The following is a 20,152-nucleotide window of genomic DNA, read 5'->3' as shown; positions in this document are numbered from 1 at the left end:
TAAATCTGAGCTGTAGAAAAAAGGAAAAAAAAATCCTTGAAGTATAGTGAAGGAGTGGAATAAGTGTTAGACAAAGGCAGAGTGACTAGGAGAGACAGGGGGTGGGGGAGACAGAATAAATAAAGTATTGAGTTTGTGACTCTGGCAGCATCTAATGGGGTCAGGGAATAAGACACCTACAAAATTGAGTGTCTGTGTAAAGCTGGCTTGATCAGACACGGGGCACTGGACATGCACCAACACACTTTCACTCTTCACAGTTGCACACAATCAATCTTAGTGACAAGAAACTCAAACTGTCATGCTCACATAGAGAACCAATCTCAGCTGCAGACAAAGTGACAAAGCTTGTATGCTCACAGATTTGTCTGAACAAATGCACCTACCTGCTTGTTGTCCATCCCATCTTGTGTTCACATCAGCGTTCCTCTAAAAGCACACTGTACTGGCACTGTAAAGGAACATATCTGCTTTAATTATTATCATTTGACACAACATGCAACATGTTTTTTTTGACAGTTAGATGGACTTTATCTTTCCCAACACCCTAGAGTAGACTCCCTTTCTCAATTCCTACCCTCCTTGTTTTTGTCCATTTCTCCATTTATTTCTGTCTCCTAATCCATCTCTTCCTGTAAATCTGTCTCTCTTTCTTCCCCTGCAGGCCTCAGTACTACAAGTTGATAGATGAGTGTATTGCTCAGATCGTGCTTCACAGGAATGGAGCAGACCCTGACTTCAAGTGCCGTAACCTCAGCCTCAACATTGAGAGCTTGATAGGTGAGTTGTTAGATCAACAAAACTTAAACACAGAATAAAACCTCTCGTTGTTCAGAAAGCTTGAAAATATCCTACATATTACACCAAATTCTCAAGTGTACCCTGGTTCTCGTGTATTATGCATTTAATTCATGCACTTTCTCATTCTGACATTTAATAGCAATTAGTACATTGTGCAGATGGATTGGAAATAGCTGTGTTGATAGAAACATTCAGCCATGTCTTATTTAATGTGTAATCTCATGCTGTGTTGCTGTCAACAACAAAACACATAATTAAAAAACAATTTTGTCCTTTTACCGTTCACATTGTGTGCACGTTGTTGACGAAGGTGCAGTGGCAGAGAAATGCCACAGGGTGGAGCCAGAGAGGGGGTGTGTAACAGTAGGTTTGAAGTAATCTACAGGTTTTACAGACACATATAAAATAGACTTTATCTGAAGACAGAAAACTTTTGAAAACCAAACGTGTAAAAAATGGTGCACATTTATTACATGAAATACTGCTACCCTCCAACATGCTGCATGATATTTGTTGGATGTTAGTTCTTAGGACCTGATCCTGGTTATTTTTTATATGTGAATCAGGATTGCCAAGCTAAACATATTTACAAGCCTCCTCTGCATTTAAAGGATAAGTTCACAAATTTTAAACCAAACAGGTATAATTGGGCAACAAACATCATTGAAAAAAATCAAAAATAGTTGGTCCAAAGCGACCATGATGCTTTATTGATATGTGTAGAGAACTCCTTTTCCTTTGAGTTAGTATGAAAGTGTTTTTCTTACAGCAAACATCAACTATTCCACTGCCCTCCTGCAGACCTGACTGTTGGTTTAGGATAGACTTTTAGACATAGATTTTAAGTCTTACCCACGCCTGTAAGGAAAGCACAGGTAGCCAGCTTAAAGGCTGGGCAACAGACATTTCATTCGGAGGGAGAAGTGTGATTGCCACTGATCAGTGTCGTTTCTTGTTATTCAGGTGAAATGGTGAATTTTGGCACATAATGGTATGTGTGTGAGTAAAATTGAGACTTTGACTGATGGCTCTAAATGTTGACTAGGAAACACCTACTGAGTATAGTGAAATAAACCAGAGCAGAATGGAGGTGCAGGCCATGTCTCAAGAGTTCAATATTCCTTTATGGCAGGTCTCCCTTGCTCACCGCAGGAGGCTCTAATTGCACTGCTTCTAAATGCGTCCTGACACACACGCACACACAGGCTGGCTGGCCTCCTTTAAGGCTGCCAGAGTTATTATCAGTGGAAAGCAGCCCAATTCTGCCCCGCATGCATTATTTAGTGTTTTTCTTTGAACTCTGAATTCAGCACAGTTTTTCCCCCATATTCTGGCTCCCTTAGTGCTTTCTATTCAAAGTTTGTCCCATTTAGCTTAGCTACCATGACAGAAGTTACCCCCTCCTTTCCATTACACATCCAATAACCATGTGAGCTTGTACACAAATGCACATGCTGAAATTGTATGTGTTGGCATATTATAGAGAGGTTCTTTCATCTGGCAAAACCTTTTTTCACACAAAGTAGTTTCTTAATTTTCCCTGCATACTTACCAGCCTTCTTATACAGCATATCAACTTCCTTCATTTTCTCATGCAACTTAAGATTTAAACTTTCTCTCCAGAATCTGTCTCAATCACTCTCTGTAAGTTTATGTAATTTCTTCACTTTCTAATTTAGCTTTTCACAGCGCCTCTATCTCTGCAATCTATCTGTTTGATCCCTCTCCTGGGCATCATGATTAGCTGTCTTTGATCCAGTGACTTTTTGGCATTCATCTTCATGTTAATTAGCTCTTTTATTGCACATGCTCGGAGAGCCCTTGGGCACTGAACCACCTGTAGACCTCGCAATTATTCTGTGAAAGTACCCTGTTGGTCAGCCTGTGTCCTTTCCACCCTCTCCTCTGCCAAGCAGAACCTCGGATAATGGATAACTCCCCAACTGTAATATAGTCTTCTTTTATCTTTTCAGGCTGTCAGAAATAAAGGGAATGTGAAATTTTGGGAAAGGAACCTGATGTGATGTGCTTTTCACAATGAGAGAAATGAATGTGCTTCTATCCCTTGCACACTCTCACAGTCAGCCAAAGGTGTATTCAAAGAGAGCTTACATTTGCAGCATGCAACAGATAGTGTTCCATTACAATGAGATACCTACACATTCGTATCACAAGTCTTGACTTGGGTCAGTGCGATAAGGGAAGAATAGTGAGACACTTGGGACACTTCCTCTTGAGTAAGTGTGCTCATGAACACTCACAGCATGTGCAAGAGTATAGTGTGTAATGTCTTCATGGTCAGGTGTGTGCAGGTGCTTGTCTGAAACCCTTCATATTACCCACCATTCTTCTTTTCTCTTTCTCTCCCTTCCTTACTCATGTCTCATTTATCCACAGACAACATGGTGGACCAGGTCAAGGTGGAAACAAGTGAGGCAAAGGCAAATGAGTTGGAGAAAAAGGTAAAATGTGCACAAGTTCATTCAAATTCAAAGTCTTGAACACATACACATTCACACTTGCAGTAACAGCGTGACATGCACAGGCACATTTTCCATCAAGAAGCACAAAACTACTACAATCATGAAGATATAAAAGAATATTGTGCATAGTACAAGGCGACAACACACCCATTGTCACATTAGTATCATGATGAATTCCCTGTGTCTATTTTCTGGCTGACATGACACGACGGATGAGAAGAAACAAGTAACAGAGGATGACTTTGAATGAGCATAGACTTGTCTGAAGCAACCCTGCAGACAGATACTTTCAAAAGGAAGTAAAATACATGCAACACAGTCACATACATATATTCACACGAGGGGATAAATGCCTTGATTGCAGTGTGCTGCTACCCTGATGTTTCAGTCTCGGTGACAGGATAATTGCAAAGAAGGAGCTGAAACTAGCCTTCATTCAGACACACACACTCACACTGGATCACATTCCCTGAATGCACACACACCCACACAAGCAGACATTACATGAACACACTTGGATTAATTCATGTTGACCACACACTCCTGCCATAGTGCTGGTTGTGTATGATGTGGTAATTGCAGACAGTCTCTTTGGCAGGAATTAGGGATGAGGCTGTCAGGGTGCTGACAGCCAGAGTAATGGATCTGCTGTCGGCAAATTAAACAGCCATGTGTGTCTGTGTATTCATGGATTCATCGTTTTAAATACATTCATCCTTTTTGACAAGTGTCGTAGAGGAGAAATCCTTTAGATTTTGTGTAAGTGGGACAATTAAAAGTGCTAAAAAAATGTTTCTCTTTCGTCTTTTTTAATGGACGTCAAGGCTTTAAAATAGAAGTGAGAAGTGAGCTCATACAAGTGCACTGAAGCGTTCTATTTCATAATTGACACTAATTTGCAGTGTAAATTATACAATGAAACTGAAAGCACTAGACAGCAGAAAATGGCTTTTGCAGGTCTTACAGAGACGATTACTGTCACAGCATCTAGAGGAAGTCTCAAAAGCTTGTTCATGCAGACACACTTTGCTCCCATATTTCATTAGACAACTAAGGTGTTTGTCAGCTCCGGGTTTGACGTTTAAGTGATTCTGCTTTTTCCCCATATGGACTTTTAAATTATTTATTTTTCAAAATTATTTTTTAAGATTTCTTTCTCAACATTGATCATTTGTTGTCTGAAAAACCTGATTTTGGTCCCAAGTGTTATAGTTACGAAACATGAGAGGTGTGATATGTGTTCCTCCAATCAAGGTGAAGTTTATTATTCATAGGTAGATGAAGCCATGATGGGTATTCTGCTAAAATAAAAGCTGTAAAAATGGCTCAGTATCACTGCATGAAAATAAGGGAGGCTACTTTTACAAAAATACCAAAGTGCCTGCTTGTCCAAAAAAATGTATTTCCCTGAAGACGATTCCTCTTGAAACATTTCACCTCACAAAGCTTGTAGGTAACCCTGAAGTCTACCAAGAACTTCCATCATTCTATATTCTGTACATGTACTGTTTTTTATTCTAAATCTCTTCTTCTTCTCTGTGACCCCTCAAATGTGTTTAGCTGGATGCAGAGCTGACAGCACGCCATGAGCTGCAGGTGGAGCTGAAGAAACTGGAGGGTGACTATGAGAATAAGCTGCAGGACTTGAGCCAAGAGAAGGAACAGCTGGCAACTTCTAAGCTGGAACGAGAAAAGGAGAACCAGGGACTTCAACAACAGATAACCACACTGCAACAGCAGGTACACACACACAACCATGCACTAAAGCACACACACCTGTCTTTGTGAGGCTGAATGCTTTTTTTTATATATAAATACCCCAAGTTAAAATCAAAGCAGCCTATACTTTTACTGAGTTCTGTTTGCAGGTCTGTGGAGTATTGAGCCAATAAGTCAAATGAGAAAAGTTCTCTCAGCCCATTTCTGATATTTGAATAAATCTTAATCTTAATGCCTTAACTCTCTGAGCCGAGTTAGACTTGGAAAGACACTTACAGAAATCTCTTTGGCAAGTTGACCTGTTCCGACTTTATAAATTATTTTTATCCCTTCAGCGTACAGCTGTGAATATACTGAAGAAGTGTAGTACCTTGGTCTGTCTTCATGTTGAAAAAAGTTAAACTCCTTCTGCTGCTTCTTCTGGGGTAAAGTCATCCTGCCTCACTCAAAGCAAGGGTGTCTCACCCAAATTTTGTAGCAAGGCCCCAAAATCCCCAAAAGTACTCTAGTGTTCAAATCTGTGTCAAAACTGTCGAGGCAGTGAACTAAATGAGGTGATCTGGAGTTACATTAGGGCGTGCTCAAGGTCAAGATGAAAAATGTCATGGATGAGGATAATGAAAACACACTTGTGATGTTTTCACAAATGTCATACGTACAAACAAAAATCAGGGTTTGTTTAAAACAGCTATTGTGAAGGAGTTTTACAGGTTATCAGAACTAGATATTACAAACATCATACACAAAACATGTCAAAACCACTCAAGATTTTCAAAGTCAATATTGGAATTGCAATAAAAAAGCAAGCATATTTGTCCAATCGCATGTTAATGGCAGTATTAAAAGCTTGAGAAATGTCCCTTTTAAAGGGGCTGTGAGGGGTTTGAAAGTGACCTTGAAAAAGTCTTCCTTCTAGATATATGGCTTATTGTAATCCAAACTCTAAAATGAGATTATCAGCACCAATATTGCTGGTTACAGGTTATTTTAAATAGCTACTTCTTAGCTTCCAGTTTGGGTCAACCAGGACTGGATTGATTCACGGCACGTTTAGGTCTCTATGACAACATCACGCCAGCTGACGAAGTTGTCTTTGCTGAAACAATTTCTATGATATTTTGTAGTGATGGTGGACACAGGAGCCTAACTGTCAGACAGAGAAGGGGCAGGAGAGCAGGAAAAAAAGCAAAACGGGAGAGTTTAAAGGCTAATTAGCCTTTAGCTTGGGTTGTATCACTCCATAACATAGGAGCTAAGCTGTTTGTGATAATGTTCATTCCAACCCACAGTCAGCAGTTATTCTGCAGTGGTCTGTTCAAACTTGAGAGTCTATCAATAAAATGAAGAGTGAGGTTATGTTAGCTCTGCTTGGTAGATGACTGGCAGGACATAACCAGGATTCACTAACGTTACACATTACGGACATCTCTTAGAGCACCTGGCTGCCAGCTGCGCTAAATATTAACGGCTACTAAACTATTTACAAATTCACTACTGTTGTCATGTTAGCCTACCAGCACCAGGCTGACAATATCGCTAATATATAGCTAGATCTACAACTTCTGCTTGATGTCACGTTTCAAACTGTAGCGCTACGTAACCGTACTGACAGATACCTTACCTTGGTGAGGTGTATCCAGTAAAAAGTTGTCTTGAACAAAAAAAAAATGTTTTGATTCAATCTCCATTTAATTCCAAAACAAACACACGCCTCGCTGAAAGTAATTTACAACATTGTACAGGGACTCCAGAGCCAGAGAACAGATCCTCTTCATAGCATCTTCAAGTACAGGTTATGTTTTAGGAAAGATAAACAATGTGATATTAATTCTGTGATTAACATTTGACTTGGTATAGTAATCTTTCTCCTACTTGATTAATGAGAAGTAAGTAATAAGAAAATAAATTAAAAACTTGAATAAATGGATGCTGTAGTCATTATGAGTGAACTAAGGACATGTAATTATATGGATATGAGGAAAAATGTGTTTGAGAGCCCTAAAGAAGCACAGTATTTGGACAGAATCTATTAGGATGCAGTCAGATAGTTGATGTAGTATAGTAAACTTTCCCAGAATTCATTTAGAACACAGAATCAAAACTTCTGCTAAAACTACAAAAAGTAAAACATTTCAGGGCTTGGAGGAATGCAATATTGCAGAAGGCTTAGCACCAAAAAGTTTTTCAACATCTCTGCACTCCCACACAAACACTGAAGCCCCCTGGCCTAAATGATTTGGCCAACTGTTAGCATGGCATGAAAAGAGGAGACAAACTGAAAGGATACTGTGAGACGAAGCCAAATCCTTCAGAGATTAAGAAACTCACTGAAATCGGAGGAAGTAGGGGAACAGGAGTATAAAGAATGACAAATGGGAGAAGAAAGAAAGGGAACTGATGGGAGATGGGACAAACAGAAACTGTAAGGCCAAGATACACATGCAGGCCAGTGTGTGTGCGTGTGTGCGCTTGTGTGTGCTCATGTGTGTTCACTTATACATTAAAGAGGCAAAGATGAGGATTGTTAAGCTGTCAGTGTCCTGCTGCCACACCAGCTGGACTCTGCCTCACTGTGACACCCCGACTCACAAACCCACCAAGTGACCCAGAACAGTCTGCTTCTGTGCATGTGTGCTCATAAATAACCACAAGGAGACGTCCCTGTGTATGTGTATGTCTGCGTTTGCGTGTGTCTGTGTGTGTTACTGTCAGTAAAAAGAACACAGCTTCCAAAATGAGCCTCATCCAAAGTGGCTGATGCCAGCAGAGTCATCTTCTCACCAAGCGAGAGCCAAAACACACAAACACGCATATGCGCACACAGTTGTTAGGCGCATCAACAGCATTACCAGCCGGGCATCTGACAAGCTTCTCATACCAAGATGGCTCACTTTCTCTGTGTTTGAGGCACTGCCCATCCAAGATTTCTTCACATGTAGAGATCTCTCACTGTCCCTTCGTGTGATGAAGTGCCCAACTCTTCATCTGCTGCTGTGCTAAGAAAGCTTGCCTCAGAGGCCCTTTATGTCTGTTACTCTTTTCATAGTTAGTAGAAACCACAAAAACAAAATTGCTATGCTGCATACACACTCGTCCAAATATATATACATGCACTCGTTTTATATCCAGGGACATATATGGTTAATGAACTCTTCGTACTGTTACTCTTTATTCTTTCAGCATCTCTATATTTACACACTGTAATCACATATTATAAATTCCCATTTGAATCAAAGCCCACATTCATACGCCGCTATTATCTGAGTTACTTGAATTAATCTGACAATTTAATGAGTTGGCCAGTTTTATTAAGATGCCTAACTTGTGTAAATACTGACGCGAATGTTTCAGTGCTGGAATGAAATATTGATTTCACCGCCACTGCTAATTAAGAAGTTTGTCCTCCTCTTTTAAAACTTTTTCTTTTGAATCGGGCTTAAATCCCCCCCGCTATGTTTTTGTCTGCTCCTCGTGCTGCATTCTTTCCTCATCTCCCTTAAAACTCAATCCTGCCTGGGCTTTAATCCCAGTCTGTGTCACTCTCTTCCCCTCTTTTGTTCTGCCTTTCTTTTGCTCTCAAATCTAATCACTCTGTTGGCACTGCTATCTATTTGAAAGGGTGGAGATGGCAAATCCAAAGAAAATTAAAGTCAGTTCAAGAAACAAAACAACTCTGGACAGTCAAGATGTTTTTTGTTTTTTTTTTAACTGATACACTTTGTGCTGTGTGTTGCTTATAGACATAAAGCATCTTTGATAAGAGTATAATTGACATTTATTCTCATTTTTCTACAGGTTGAAAAAATTTCCAAGGACCTGGAAGAGGCCAAGACTAAAGTTGTAACAGTTACTGTCCCAGTGCCAACACCTTGTGGGCCCCCTCCACCTCCTGCCCCCCCTCTCCCTGGCCAAACTGCTGGTATGCCTCCTCCACCTCCACCTCCACCTCCCCCTCCTCCCCTGCCAGGCCAAACCGGATTTCCTGCCCCCCCACCGGCTCCTCCCTTACCAGGCATGCCAGGACCTCCACCACCCCCTCCTCTTCCTGGCATGCCAGGACCTCCACCTGCCCCACCCCTCCCTGGCATGCCAATGCCGCCACCCCCTCCACCTTTACCTGGGATGATACCTCCACCACCGCCGCCACCACCTGGGGCTCCAGGTATTCCTCCTCCACCACCAGCCCCAGGCATGCCTCCACCCCCACCGTTTGGCATGGGGGGCTGGGGGGCCCCTGTAGCACCTCAACTGCCTTTTGGGCTCCAGCCTAAGAAAGAATACAAGCCTGAGGTCCAGCTGAAAAGAGCCAACTGGAGAAAGGTGGGTCCTAAGATATGGTTCAAAATAATATCCATGATTCTCAGTCGTTTTCCTGATATGAAATCAGCTTGAGACCCTACGCTCTGATGATACATCATAAGGTCTGATGATACATCATAAGGTCAGGGTTGGGGGGTTGATGATACTTTGGTGGCTGAAAGTCTTTGGCCACGGGGCCCTCTACCATCTAACCTTACTGCCCTCATTGGTATCTAACTCTTGGTGCTTTTCAGATTCTTCATCCCTTTATAATTCTGTAAAGTAAATAATAATTATAATAATACATTTTATTTGTAAAACAAGGTTAAAAACAACAACAAGATTGCAAAAAGGTTAAATGCCTTCAGGGGAAGCTTTTTTAAAAAGAAAGGTTTTAAGCCCTTCTTAAAAGAGTCTGTTGTTTGTGGAGCCCTCAGGTGTTCAGGGAGGGCATTCCACAAGCGATGAGCGGCTGAGCTAAAGGCCCGATCACCTATTGTACAAAGTTTCGTCCTGGGTGGCAGAAGAAGGTAGTTGTTACCAGAGCGGAGGCGTGATGAGGTTTGTGGTTTGAGAAGTTCTTTTAGGTATGGGGGGGGCGTTTCCATGGATGCAGTGGTGGGTTAGAAGGGAGAGTTTGTATTGAATCCTGAATGAGACCGGAAGCTAGTGGAGGGAGTGAAGGATGGGTGTTATGTGGTCGTACTTCCGCACCCTCATCAGGATCCTAGCGGCGCTGTTTTGGATGTACTGGAGTTTTTGTAGGCCCTTGCTTGGAGTCCCGATGAGGAGTGCGTTACAGTAGTCGAGCCTTGAGGAGACAAAGGCGTGGACCAGTTTTTCAGCATCTGTAAGACTGAGAAGAGGACGGAGTTTTGCAATGTTTCTAAGGAAGTGAAAGGAGGTCTTATGGATGTGTTTTATGTGAGTGTGGAAGGTAAGGTGGCTGTCAAACCTTACACCCAGGTTGGTGACTGTTGATGAAAGAGGAATGTGCTGACCAGAGAAGTTAATGTGGGTTATGCTGGATGACTGGACCTGGTGCGCCAACTAAAATGGCTTCAGTTTTTGAGCTGTTTAATTGCAGGAAGTTGTTTGACATCCACGCCTTTATCTCCTCAAGGCAGTAAAGTCTAAGTCCAACATTGGTCTTTTGGTTAACTTGTTGTCTGTCTTTGTCATCTGTGTCACAAGAATATCAGGTCTAACACTGTCACAAACAATAGAACGGTGTCCCAGTTTGTAATCAGATGGAAAATCCCACTATGTCTGGGAGGTAGCAGAGTGTTTTGCAACATATTTCCATTTCTGCTTGAAAACTGGTTCAGTTTGGTATCAGTGCTCAGGAGCAGAGTCCCTAAATAGGTGATGAAGCTGCACTACTTCTTGCTACCAAGTATTTCTATCTTCCTCCTCCTGTGCTTTCATCACAGTAAGTGTTTTGTTTTGTGACAGTGTTAATGACAGCTTTACTTTGTGTGTCATACTTTTTAAAACGAAATCTTAAAACAAGATATTCAGGTAGCAACACAAAAGAAACTCAAACATAGCTAATTAAGGATGCATGATAAATTGGTATCGGCCCATGTTGGTCATTTTTCAGAATATCGGCATTGACCAATATGTAAAAATGGACAGATATTTACTTGTTAGCTGCCTGCCATTTTCAGAACATCTTGAACGATCTTTCAAGACCCAAACAATATTGTTTTCCATGATTATGTAAACACCAAAACTACCTAAGAAGAGTGGACAAGGAAAACAAGTTTAAGAATAAAGGGAGATATTGAAAAAGTCAGTTTGTGTGATTTTTAGTTTGTTCACAATTTGATCATCTCAGATTTTTTTTTTTTAAATCAATATTGGTTTCGGTAAGTATTGGTAATCGGCCATAACAGCAATATTAATATCCTATATCGGTATTGGCAAAATTTTTCATATTGGTGCATACATAGCTAACATTAATTTTTAGTACATATGTATTTTAGGAAAAGATGAAATTGTTAGAGAACACAAAATCAGAGGCAAATAAACAACAGGTGTTAAACAAAATTTTACAACCTTACAATCACAAACATATTGTGGGGATATCGTTTTTTAATACACAGGTTCAAATTTAAAAATATTCCAGGTAGAAAAATCTCATGCTGTGAGTTTGTCTGTGCAACAGAAATGAGTAAGAGAAGTGTGGGATAAAGGTTTAACCGTGAATTTCTGACCTGCTGTGGCTCCCATACGTGTGTGGATCTCATGACTATGAGCTTCATGTTCCTCTCCTCCCTCTCATCTGTGATGGTTAAAACATCAAAACGGCCCCCTGTCTTTATTTAGCCTAAAGCTACTGTTTAATGGCTTCAGCAGACTTCATCAGCATTTAACTTCTCCCTCTCTGTCTCTCTCCTCTTCTCTCCCTCTCCATCTCTTCCTCCATAACTCCCTCTCTCTTTCTGTCTCCCTCCCTCCCTCTCTCTCTCTGGTGAGGATGTTTGACGAGGATGTCACAGAAATTGCTTTTTAATAAGCCTTCTTCTTTTAACTGCGCCACTGAAAGATAATTAAATTGCTGCTAGAAAGGACAGTATTCTTTTGTAATTTAAATTAACTTTTTTTTCTGACTTGGTCTCATCCTCCTCTTTGCATGCTCTCTTGCTTTCTTCCATGCTCCTTCAGCTCATCCCCGTATCACATTTCCCTTCCCCTTTCTCTGTCTTTTCCGTCCTACATCCCCATCCCTGAGGCTTTGTCCATAATGAAAGGCCTGATATCTGTGAATTTACTACCACGGCTTTCTCACTCGCACTCTGTGTTTCACTTTCTCTCTGTTTCTTTCTCTTTGATGAGAACACTCAGAAAGTGAGCAAAAATGTACAAAGAGAATTGTGACTTGTGACCAGAATAGAGAGGGAGACTGAGAGTGAAACACCAAAACAAAAAAAGGGATACAAAACAGTAGAGATCTCCTGAAAAGCTTGAAGGAAGAAAGAATTGCAGAGCAAAAGAAAGTGGGACCCTTTGTATGTTTTTGCTTTTCTGTTTGTGGAGTATAAGACCCTTTGTGGTTGAGATAGTGTTTTGACGTAAAAAAAAAAAAAAATAGACTACGTCTTTTCTCCTCTCCCTTCCCTCCTTGTGACGTGTTTCTTTTCTGTTCCTTACCCTTCTCAACAGTAAACAGTTTTTGGAAAGTTTATGATATAAGGTCCATAACATAGTGATTTAACAGATACACCCCATCTCCAAGCTTCATCTGGTCATCCTGTTTAAATTCTGTGAAAAAATAAAGTATTTTCTTTCTTTTAGATCGGACCTGAGGACCTCTCTGAGAACAGTTTCTGGACTCAAGCAAAAGAGGACAAATTTGAAAACAACGAGCTCTTTGCCAAACTCACACTGGCCTTCTCCTCACAGACAAAGAGTGAGTTTGATTTGCATGATTTATTAATTCTATGACCACGTTTAGTGTCGTAGTAATGAGCAATGTCTCTTACTTTTCCTCATTGCTTCCAAATCCTCCGTCTTTCATCCTGACTCCATGTCTTCTCAACTTCACTGCTGTCTTTCCACCAGCCTCTAAAGGTAAGAAGATCACGCACACACTTCCATTTAGCTCTTTTTCACACATATTCCCCAGCCTTTCTCACCCTTCACTTCCTCTGCTTGGAGGACACTCTGCACATTTACATTATTCAGCAACTCTGTGTCAAAACAGCATCTCTCACTAGTTCATGAATAAACCACCCACACCTGTTTTTGTGTATGTGTTTATCTTCTCACTGTGCCCATGACTTGTTGTGCAGAGACAGCACGCTTACATCTGGGGGTGAGATGAATGGGGGCTTGGGGACAGAGGGAGAGAGGGAGATGGACAAAGGGAGGAGGATATAGGGAGACAAAAGGAGAAGGTCACTGATGTCCTTTGACTAGCCACCTGCTGTCCTGGCACAAAGCGCTGACACACAGGCCTACGCTCACACACGCACCTGTCCATTCCTATCACCTTGTCCCAGTGTCACTGAGCCTTCTGCTCTAACTCCTCCATATTCATTTCATAACCAGGACACCAGGAAATCACAGACAGACAGTGTGTGTGGGTGTGTGTATAATTCCATCTGACCTTCAGATTCAAGCCCAGCACACATACACACCTAAAGTCTTGCTCATGTCATACACATAAACAGAAGTGAGCATGCACACATGGCTGACATTTAACTGACATCAACAGCTAGCATCAGTGTTGGCAGCTGTCCCATCTGCATTCACCTGTATGGCAGGTCCTAACGTCTGCCTGTCACTCCTTGATTTGACCCCCTCCCCCACCCCCTTGGCCCAAGCACCCACGCCTCAACTTTTTATTGGCTGAGACAGCCGCCTGTTCCGGTTGATGTCTAATAACCTTTTCTGAGAGCTGACTATGAAGACACTCTGGCCTTTCAGCAGCCATATACCTGTCTGTTTGTCTGTGTTTGTCTGTGTGTGTGTGTGTGAGAGAGAGAGAGTGAGACAGCAAGAGAGGAGCAGGAGAGAAGAGGTCTGTACTTTGAAGCAACTTCAAATTATTTGGCGTTGGACCAAGGAAGATGTCCTGTCCTTCTGTTGTGCGTGGCCACATGATGCTGGTTATCACTGAAAAGCCAGCCTGATCTTTCCAATAAGGCGCCCAGATAAAGAGGGCATTGTTTGCAGCATGTGACTGATTCTAATCAGGAAATGTCTACTGGCAGCAGAGCAGCATGCTCAGTCAAGCCAGATTAAGTTTGAGTGTAGAAAAAGATGGACTCAACACATAATCAAGGCCTTACTCATAAAACATGCAGCCGCAGAGTGCAGCTGACTGTTAATGTACAAATGGTATCACTGAGCCATCATTGACACATCATTGCTCTGGTAATCTGTACTTTTTTGCATCTTATTAAATTATGCTCACATTGCTCTAGAATCTCAGGATCAAAGAACTTGATTGGTTGTTAGGCATAGTTTATGTTTTGATCTCTTATCCTGAATTTAATCTTCTCTACAGCTTTTTGGCTGTGAAGTATTTAAATAACATGGTGATGAAATAAGAGGTACCCCCAATGTAATACCGAAGAGTATTAACCCTAAATTTACTCCCCACTTTACAAATCCCGCTTTACAGTCCAGTCTATCCTCAAATTCTTGTGCTTGTTTAATGTTGTCAGAATTAACAAGCCAGTGTTTGATAGTAGCATTTTAATTAGCTTTTTTTCAGGCTCCTATGTTTTTGTGACAGTATGCAGCTTTGGTTTCTGGCTGGTAATGAAAACCTACTCTTCACCTTATGTCCTTTCTCTTTCTAAACACACTGCTCAAGGCCGTATGCAGCCTCCTCCTGACCTTTCTCTCTTCCTCCTTATTTCTCACCTCTGGGAGCGTCACTCTTCCTCCTGTTACTTTTCCTCTTTGCGCCTTCCATTCCTCGTTACCAAGCAGAAGCAGACCAGCACCACACTGAGCCACAGCTGACCCTTCTTGACCCTTCTCCCTCTACTCCATCAGCTGCCCAGCAGCGCAGCTGGGTTGGCACACACACACACACACACACACACACACACACACACACATACACACACACTCTCATACACATACACACACACCCACACAGAAAACAGACGTGCAGGGTGGTAATATGCTCAGGGCAGGGTCAGGGGTGACCTCTGAGCCTCGGTGGAAGTGCAGAGAGCTGATGGTGGGAGACACGCCCTCTGGCTGTACATGGCTGTATCCTTTGCTCTTTTTCTATGTTGTTATTTCTATTTGCAGCCTGAATATCTCTAGCTATGTATTTATCTGTTTCTGTATCCCTTCTCTCTTGAAAACGGGGTCGAATTTTCAGTTAAGGTCAAGCCAGTTATCCTTAATGCTCCTGTATGTTTTTTTTTTTTTTTTACAGATGCTAAGTATGTCAGAGTTTAACCAAACAAATTGCTTAAAATTCTTCGCAAACTTCTGTAATAGTTGTCATGATAGTTACTGGTATGTAGAGGTGTGAAAATATACTGATACGGCAATATATCGGAATACTTTGACCTGTGATAAAATATAGATATTTCAACTCTTAATATTGATATTCTGGTAACACAAAAAAATCATACTTAAGGTGAGTTGGAAGAATAATGCATCTTCTGCCCCTCTTCTCTGGTAGATTGTGCCACAGAGCTGCTCCGCTGTATGTTGCCCATAAACAGTATAATAAAGATAATCTCTAAGTATCTTAAAAATATTTTATTTCTTAACTAGATTATGTGGGTTTTGATGCCATTAACGTCAATGTTTTCTCTCTATTCTTGGGTCAGTTGGTTTGAAATCATTTAAAGTTTAATTTCTACAGTGTAATAGACTGATAAAATAATAATCATAGTCATGTCATGTGCAGTATTAGATTTTTTATGAGTAACATTGGTTACAGCAAGTGACATTCATCAGTTTCACCAACTGACATCGTCTTTCACCCAATAGTTTCTTTGCAACATTAGTTCAGTGTCACAGTAGTTCAAGTGACAAACTTGACACACTTTATGTTTTCAAGCTAAGTGTATGTATACAACACTGCATTCGGCTTTGATTGTTTCAACATAATACGATAGAAAAGTTGTTTGTGTAGACTATTGCAATATATCACAATATCAGGATATTGTGATATTATCGTATCATAACCAAAGTATTTTGATGCTTATTGTATCCTGGTTTTATTTCTCTACAGTGTAATAGACTGATAAAATAATAATCATAGTCATGTCATGTGCAGTATTAGATTTTTTATGAGTAACATTGGTTACAGCAAGTGACATTCATCAGTTTCACCAACTGACCACGTCTTTCACCCAATAGTTTCTTTGCAACATTAGTTCAGTGTCACAGTAGTTCAAGTGACAAACTTGACACACTTTATGTTTTCAAGCTAAGTGTATGTATACAACACTGCATTCGGCTTTCATTGTTTCAACATAATACGATAGAAAAGTTGTTTGTGTAGACTATTGCAATATATCACAATATCAGGATATTGTGATATTATCGTATCATAACCAAAGTATTTTGATGCTTATTGTATCGTGGTTTTATTTCTCTTTTTCTAAGATCTACTTGGCCCTAACAAGGGGAGATCTTGTGGAATCTTTCATTAAAGGACCTGAAGCTGCTTTACAACACTAATCATGAAGAAATATCTATTTTCATTTTATCTATTAGCATGGACATTTGATTTGATTTAACTTGTAGGAAAACAATCACACATAAACCTTTCCTCTGCTGGGTAAAATAGTTGAACATGTGTTTTTAGCAGTCGTTCTGAGGCCAGGCAAGAATATCTCCAGCCTGCAACTGGATAAAAGTTCAGCCTTTCTTGATTTATCCACTCTGGCCTTCTTTAGCTTCCAACTGTTGATCTTTCTCCTCTTGAGCTACTTAACTTGCCGTACGAACAACCATCCCAGCCAAGGTTGCTGTCAGTAGTTCTGAGCTGCTGAACATCTTGTTCATAAGGATGGACAAACTTGAAAGATGGAGCCATACACGAGTACTTGAGAAATGTAATAGTCGATCAATAATGCTTGCAAGGTTTTGCTTATCGAGGATGCAAGCTCTCAAGGTTTCCACCAGGTAACGCACCTCTGGGAGCTGTTGAGATGTATTCTTCCAGACTTGCTTGCAGGGTCCTGCTGGCTGTATCCCTGTGCTCGATTGAATCCATCTGTATTTTGTTGATGAACCATGTCTATCACACATTTTTTAATGGTGACTTTGTTTTATCCTAGCACCACTTTTTGGGAGGAAAAAAACGTGTGATATGTTCCTAATAAGACTGCCTGCTGCTTTTTGCAATGTTCCTGAGTTGTTTTTGGTTATATTAAGTTGAAGTGATGCCCTGTCTGATATTAAAGCAGGCTGTTATACGGGACAGTATCTGTACAGTTTGATGGCTTATAAAATTCCTCACTCGCTCCAGGGTATTTTCAATGATGTATTAGACGTTAACCACCAGATTTAACTGCAGCATTTATGGTGCATACATCATGCTGTTACGCTACCATCTTCTTCCGTATTAGACAATTTTAAAAGGCAGTACAGTTTCCCAGTGTGGGGCTTAGCATATATAATAGGAGGAACTCTGAGTATTTGCAATCATAAACACCCCACTTGTTTAGATAAAAAGCATTGTGTAACAATGAAGTGGTTGGTATCATGCATTAGGTTTTTGACAGTGAGTTTATCCCTTCATTCACCTCAAATCCTTGCTTCAAATCCTCCCTTTAAAGGGCTTGTGCCTGTTTGTACTTCTCAGTATTTGCTTTCCTGTGTCTTTCCTCTAATAATAAAAAACAATAGATATAAATTAGGATGAAGAAGAGTCCGAACAGGGTTCATTATGCCAAGGTTACTAACTCTTTCTTAACGGCAGGAGGCAAGGAAAATGGCTAGAACTCTTATTCTACTCATTTGATGTGGGAATACATATCCAGAACTGTCCTTTCTCTCTTTTTCAACAGCGTTTGATAGTAGGTGCCTTTTGAAGTTGGTACCTCAGATAGCCCAATTAGCACAAAAATGAGAGAGCAAGAAATGGAGTGAGGAGGAGGTGGGAAAAAAGGAGAATGAGCAGAGGGAGAGGCTGGGCTTCAGGGAGCGGTGGTGATTAATTTGATTCGGCAAAGAAAAGGAGAGAAAAGGGCCAGGAGCATATATGATTATTAATCCTCATAATGCGGGGATCATTTTATATCCCAATTCTCCAGCCTTACACTCTTCCCTCCTCTGTGTCTCAGTCTCTGTCGCTGTGTTTCTGTGATCTGTTGTTGTAAGACGACCCAATTTCTCTTTTCATAGGAGATCCCCCACAATCCCACGAAGTCACTTTTTGATGCCACTGTACAAAGCTGCACACCTACACATGCAAAGGCACATTCCTGTATCACACAACTGTCTGTAGAATAGAGACAGTATCATTGCAGATGAGTTGCATGTTTGCCAGTGCGAGGGTGCCTGTGTGCTGGTGTATGTGCTTGAGAGTGGGTGGTTGAGCTCAGCCACATTTACAAACCAATTATAATAAGCCTTTTGATCTCCTTGTGTTCTGAAGAAATCAATTTCCCCTCTCCGTAGGTATGTGTGTCTATGTCTGTTTCGTTCACTTTCCCTTAATGAGACACCAATCAGCTAGAAAGAGTTTGAACGTGTGCGTGCCTTCCTCGGGTTGTAGACCAATCAGTCAAAAAGATGAGATGTGCAATATATTAGTAATGACAGGCCGAGGGGCAGGGACAGTTATTATGTAGTGCTATTGTCCAGGTCAGGGAAAATTCTGCAAAACAGACATCACAGTGTTGCAAGAAGAGAGTTGTTGTCTCGTACAGCAAATAAATACAAGCAGACAAATACAACTTTGGAAAACTAAGTCTTTTGGTGCTTTTTTTTTTTCCTTTGTTTTTGACCATCCAGCAGAATGATTGCGGACCTGCTCCTATAAAGTAACAGCAGTGTGATTATGTGATGTATTGACACTGGATATTTACCCCTCGGTCGGTCATGAGGCACAGTTCACAGACAATACATCATGTGAGAAAGTCATCCAGTTTAGTGTCTCTTCTGATTTCGGTGCTGCTCCAGATTTGACAGCTCTTATAAATGGCTTGAAGTTATTGTTGAAAATGACCACAGGTGAGAAAGGAAAGGACCCTGTTTCCCCTCAGTAGTTAGATACTTTATTTCTTACATCAGTCTACCTCCTCCTCCTTCTCCTTCTCATCTTCCCACTTTCACCCCCCACCCTTCATCCCATCCCTCCTCTATAAGCAGCTTCCAGAAGTTGTTTGTTTATCGCTGTTGGATCCCTCTAGGTCACAGCCAACAAACATTCATGAGCGGTGTGTGCGTGTTTGTGTGTACTTTTGTGTGTGCGATTGTGTATAATTAGGGAGCGTTTTAGATAACAGTTTATGGCATACGCAGACTCAGAGCTGCAGTCTCTTGAGACTCTTTAAAAACTGTTCTAATAAAGCACTTAGATGACTAAATGAGGAATAGGCACACTGTATTGAGACATAGGAGTGTTTGTGCGTGCTTCTGCAATTGTGCTTAATTGGAATTGGCTTTGACACATTTGTGTTTAATGTGTTTTAACTTTGCTGTGAGTTTGTGAATCTCTTTCTGCGTGTATGTTTGCACTTGTGTAGCCCACCGTATCAGGCCTTGTTAATAAATCATGCAGTGCTCAGAGTGGGGATGCAGAAAAGAAACAGGTTAATGCCAGGGTCACTAATGCTGCTGAACAAGCCGAGGAAAATATTGCGCTATTCTTTTCTTCTATTCTCGTTCCATTCCTGCATGCAGCCGTTCTTCCGCTTATATCTGTAATCCACTTTTTCTCACTTCACCTATTTACCCACAATAAATGACCTCAGAATTGTAAAACCATGGTCTTTGGGAAGTGGTGTGTCTGAAATGCACATGTAGTCCATATATAGATTGCTTTTCAATATAAAGGTATAACCTTTGCATGGGAGATTTGATGTTTATAGCTTGTGAGTTGGTTTGTTTATGTGCACTGGTGCTTAAGTTTAAAACCAAACTATACCTCCTAAGCCCTGAACAGTGGCGGTGCATTAGGTTGGCTTTGCTTCCCATCTAAGCCTTGGTGTGTATTCTCAGTTCAGCAATAGCAAGCGTTCCCTCATTCACCATCTCTTTATGGTTGAGGAACAGCCGCTCATTCATCAGGCCTTATCAGGTTCAAACACATCTGTGTGTGCTCACATTAAGTCTCACTGCCAACTGCAGTAGCTCACTCACATGCACAAACAGAGGTATACACTTATACATACACATGTAAACAGGCT

The 20,152-nt window shown here is 41.0% G+C and overlaps 1 protein-coding gene across 1 annotated transcript in view; it reads left to right on the top strand.

The window, feature by feature from the left end:
• Positions 1 to 20,152, top strand: part of diaph1 (diaphanous related formin 1) — a 115,975-nt gene that overhangs the window by 41,960 nt on the left and 53,863 nt on the right. Inside the window, exons 13-17 of the mRNA XM_074674182.1 lie at positions 665 to 780; positions 3,199 to 3,263; positions 4,845 to 5,024; positions 8,799 to 9,323; positions 12,603 to 12,717. Of these exons, the coding sequence (XP_074530283.1) occupies positions 665 to 780; positions 3,199 to 3,263; positions 4,845 to 5,024; positions 8,799 to 9,323; positions 12,603 to 12,717 (1,001 nt within the window). The remainder of the gene's footprint in view (positions 1 to 664; positions 781 to 3,198; positions 3,264 to 4,844; positions 5,025 to 8,798; positions 9,324 to 12,602; positions 12,718 to 20,152) is intronic.

The sequence above is a fragment of the Halichoeres trimaculatus genome, unplaced genomic scaffold (genome assembly GCF_033239565.1).
Source record: "Halichoeres trimaculatus isolate MK-OKI-2021-1 unplaced genomic scaffold, fHalTri1.1 fHalTri1_scaffold_7, whole genome shotgun sequence".
Taxonomy (NCBI): domain Eukaryota; kingdom Metazoa; phylum Chordata; class Actinopteri; order Labriformes; family Labridae; genus Halichoeres; species Halichoeres trimaculatus.
This window is presented reverse-complemented; position numbering and strand designations above follow the sequence as displayed.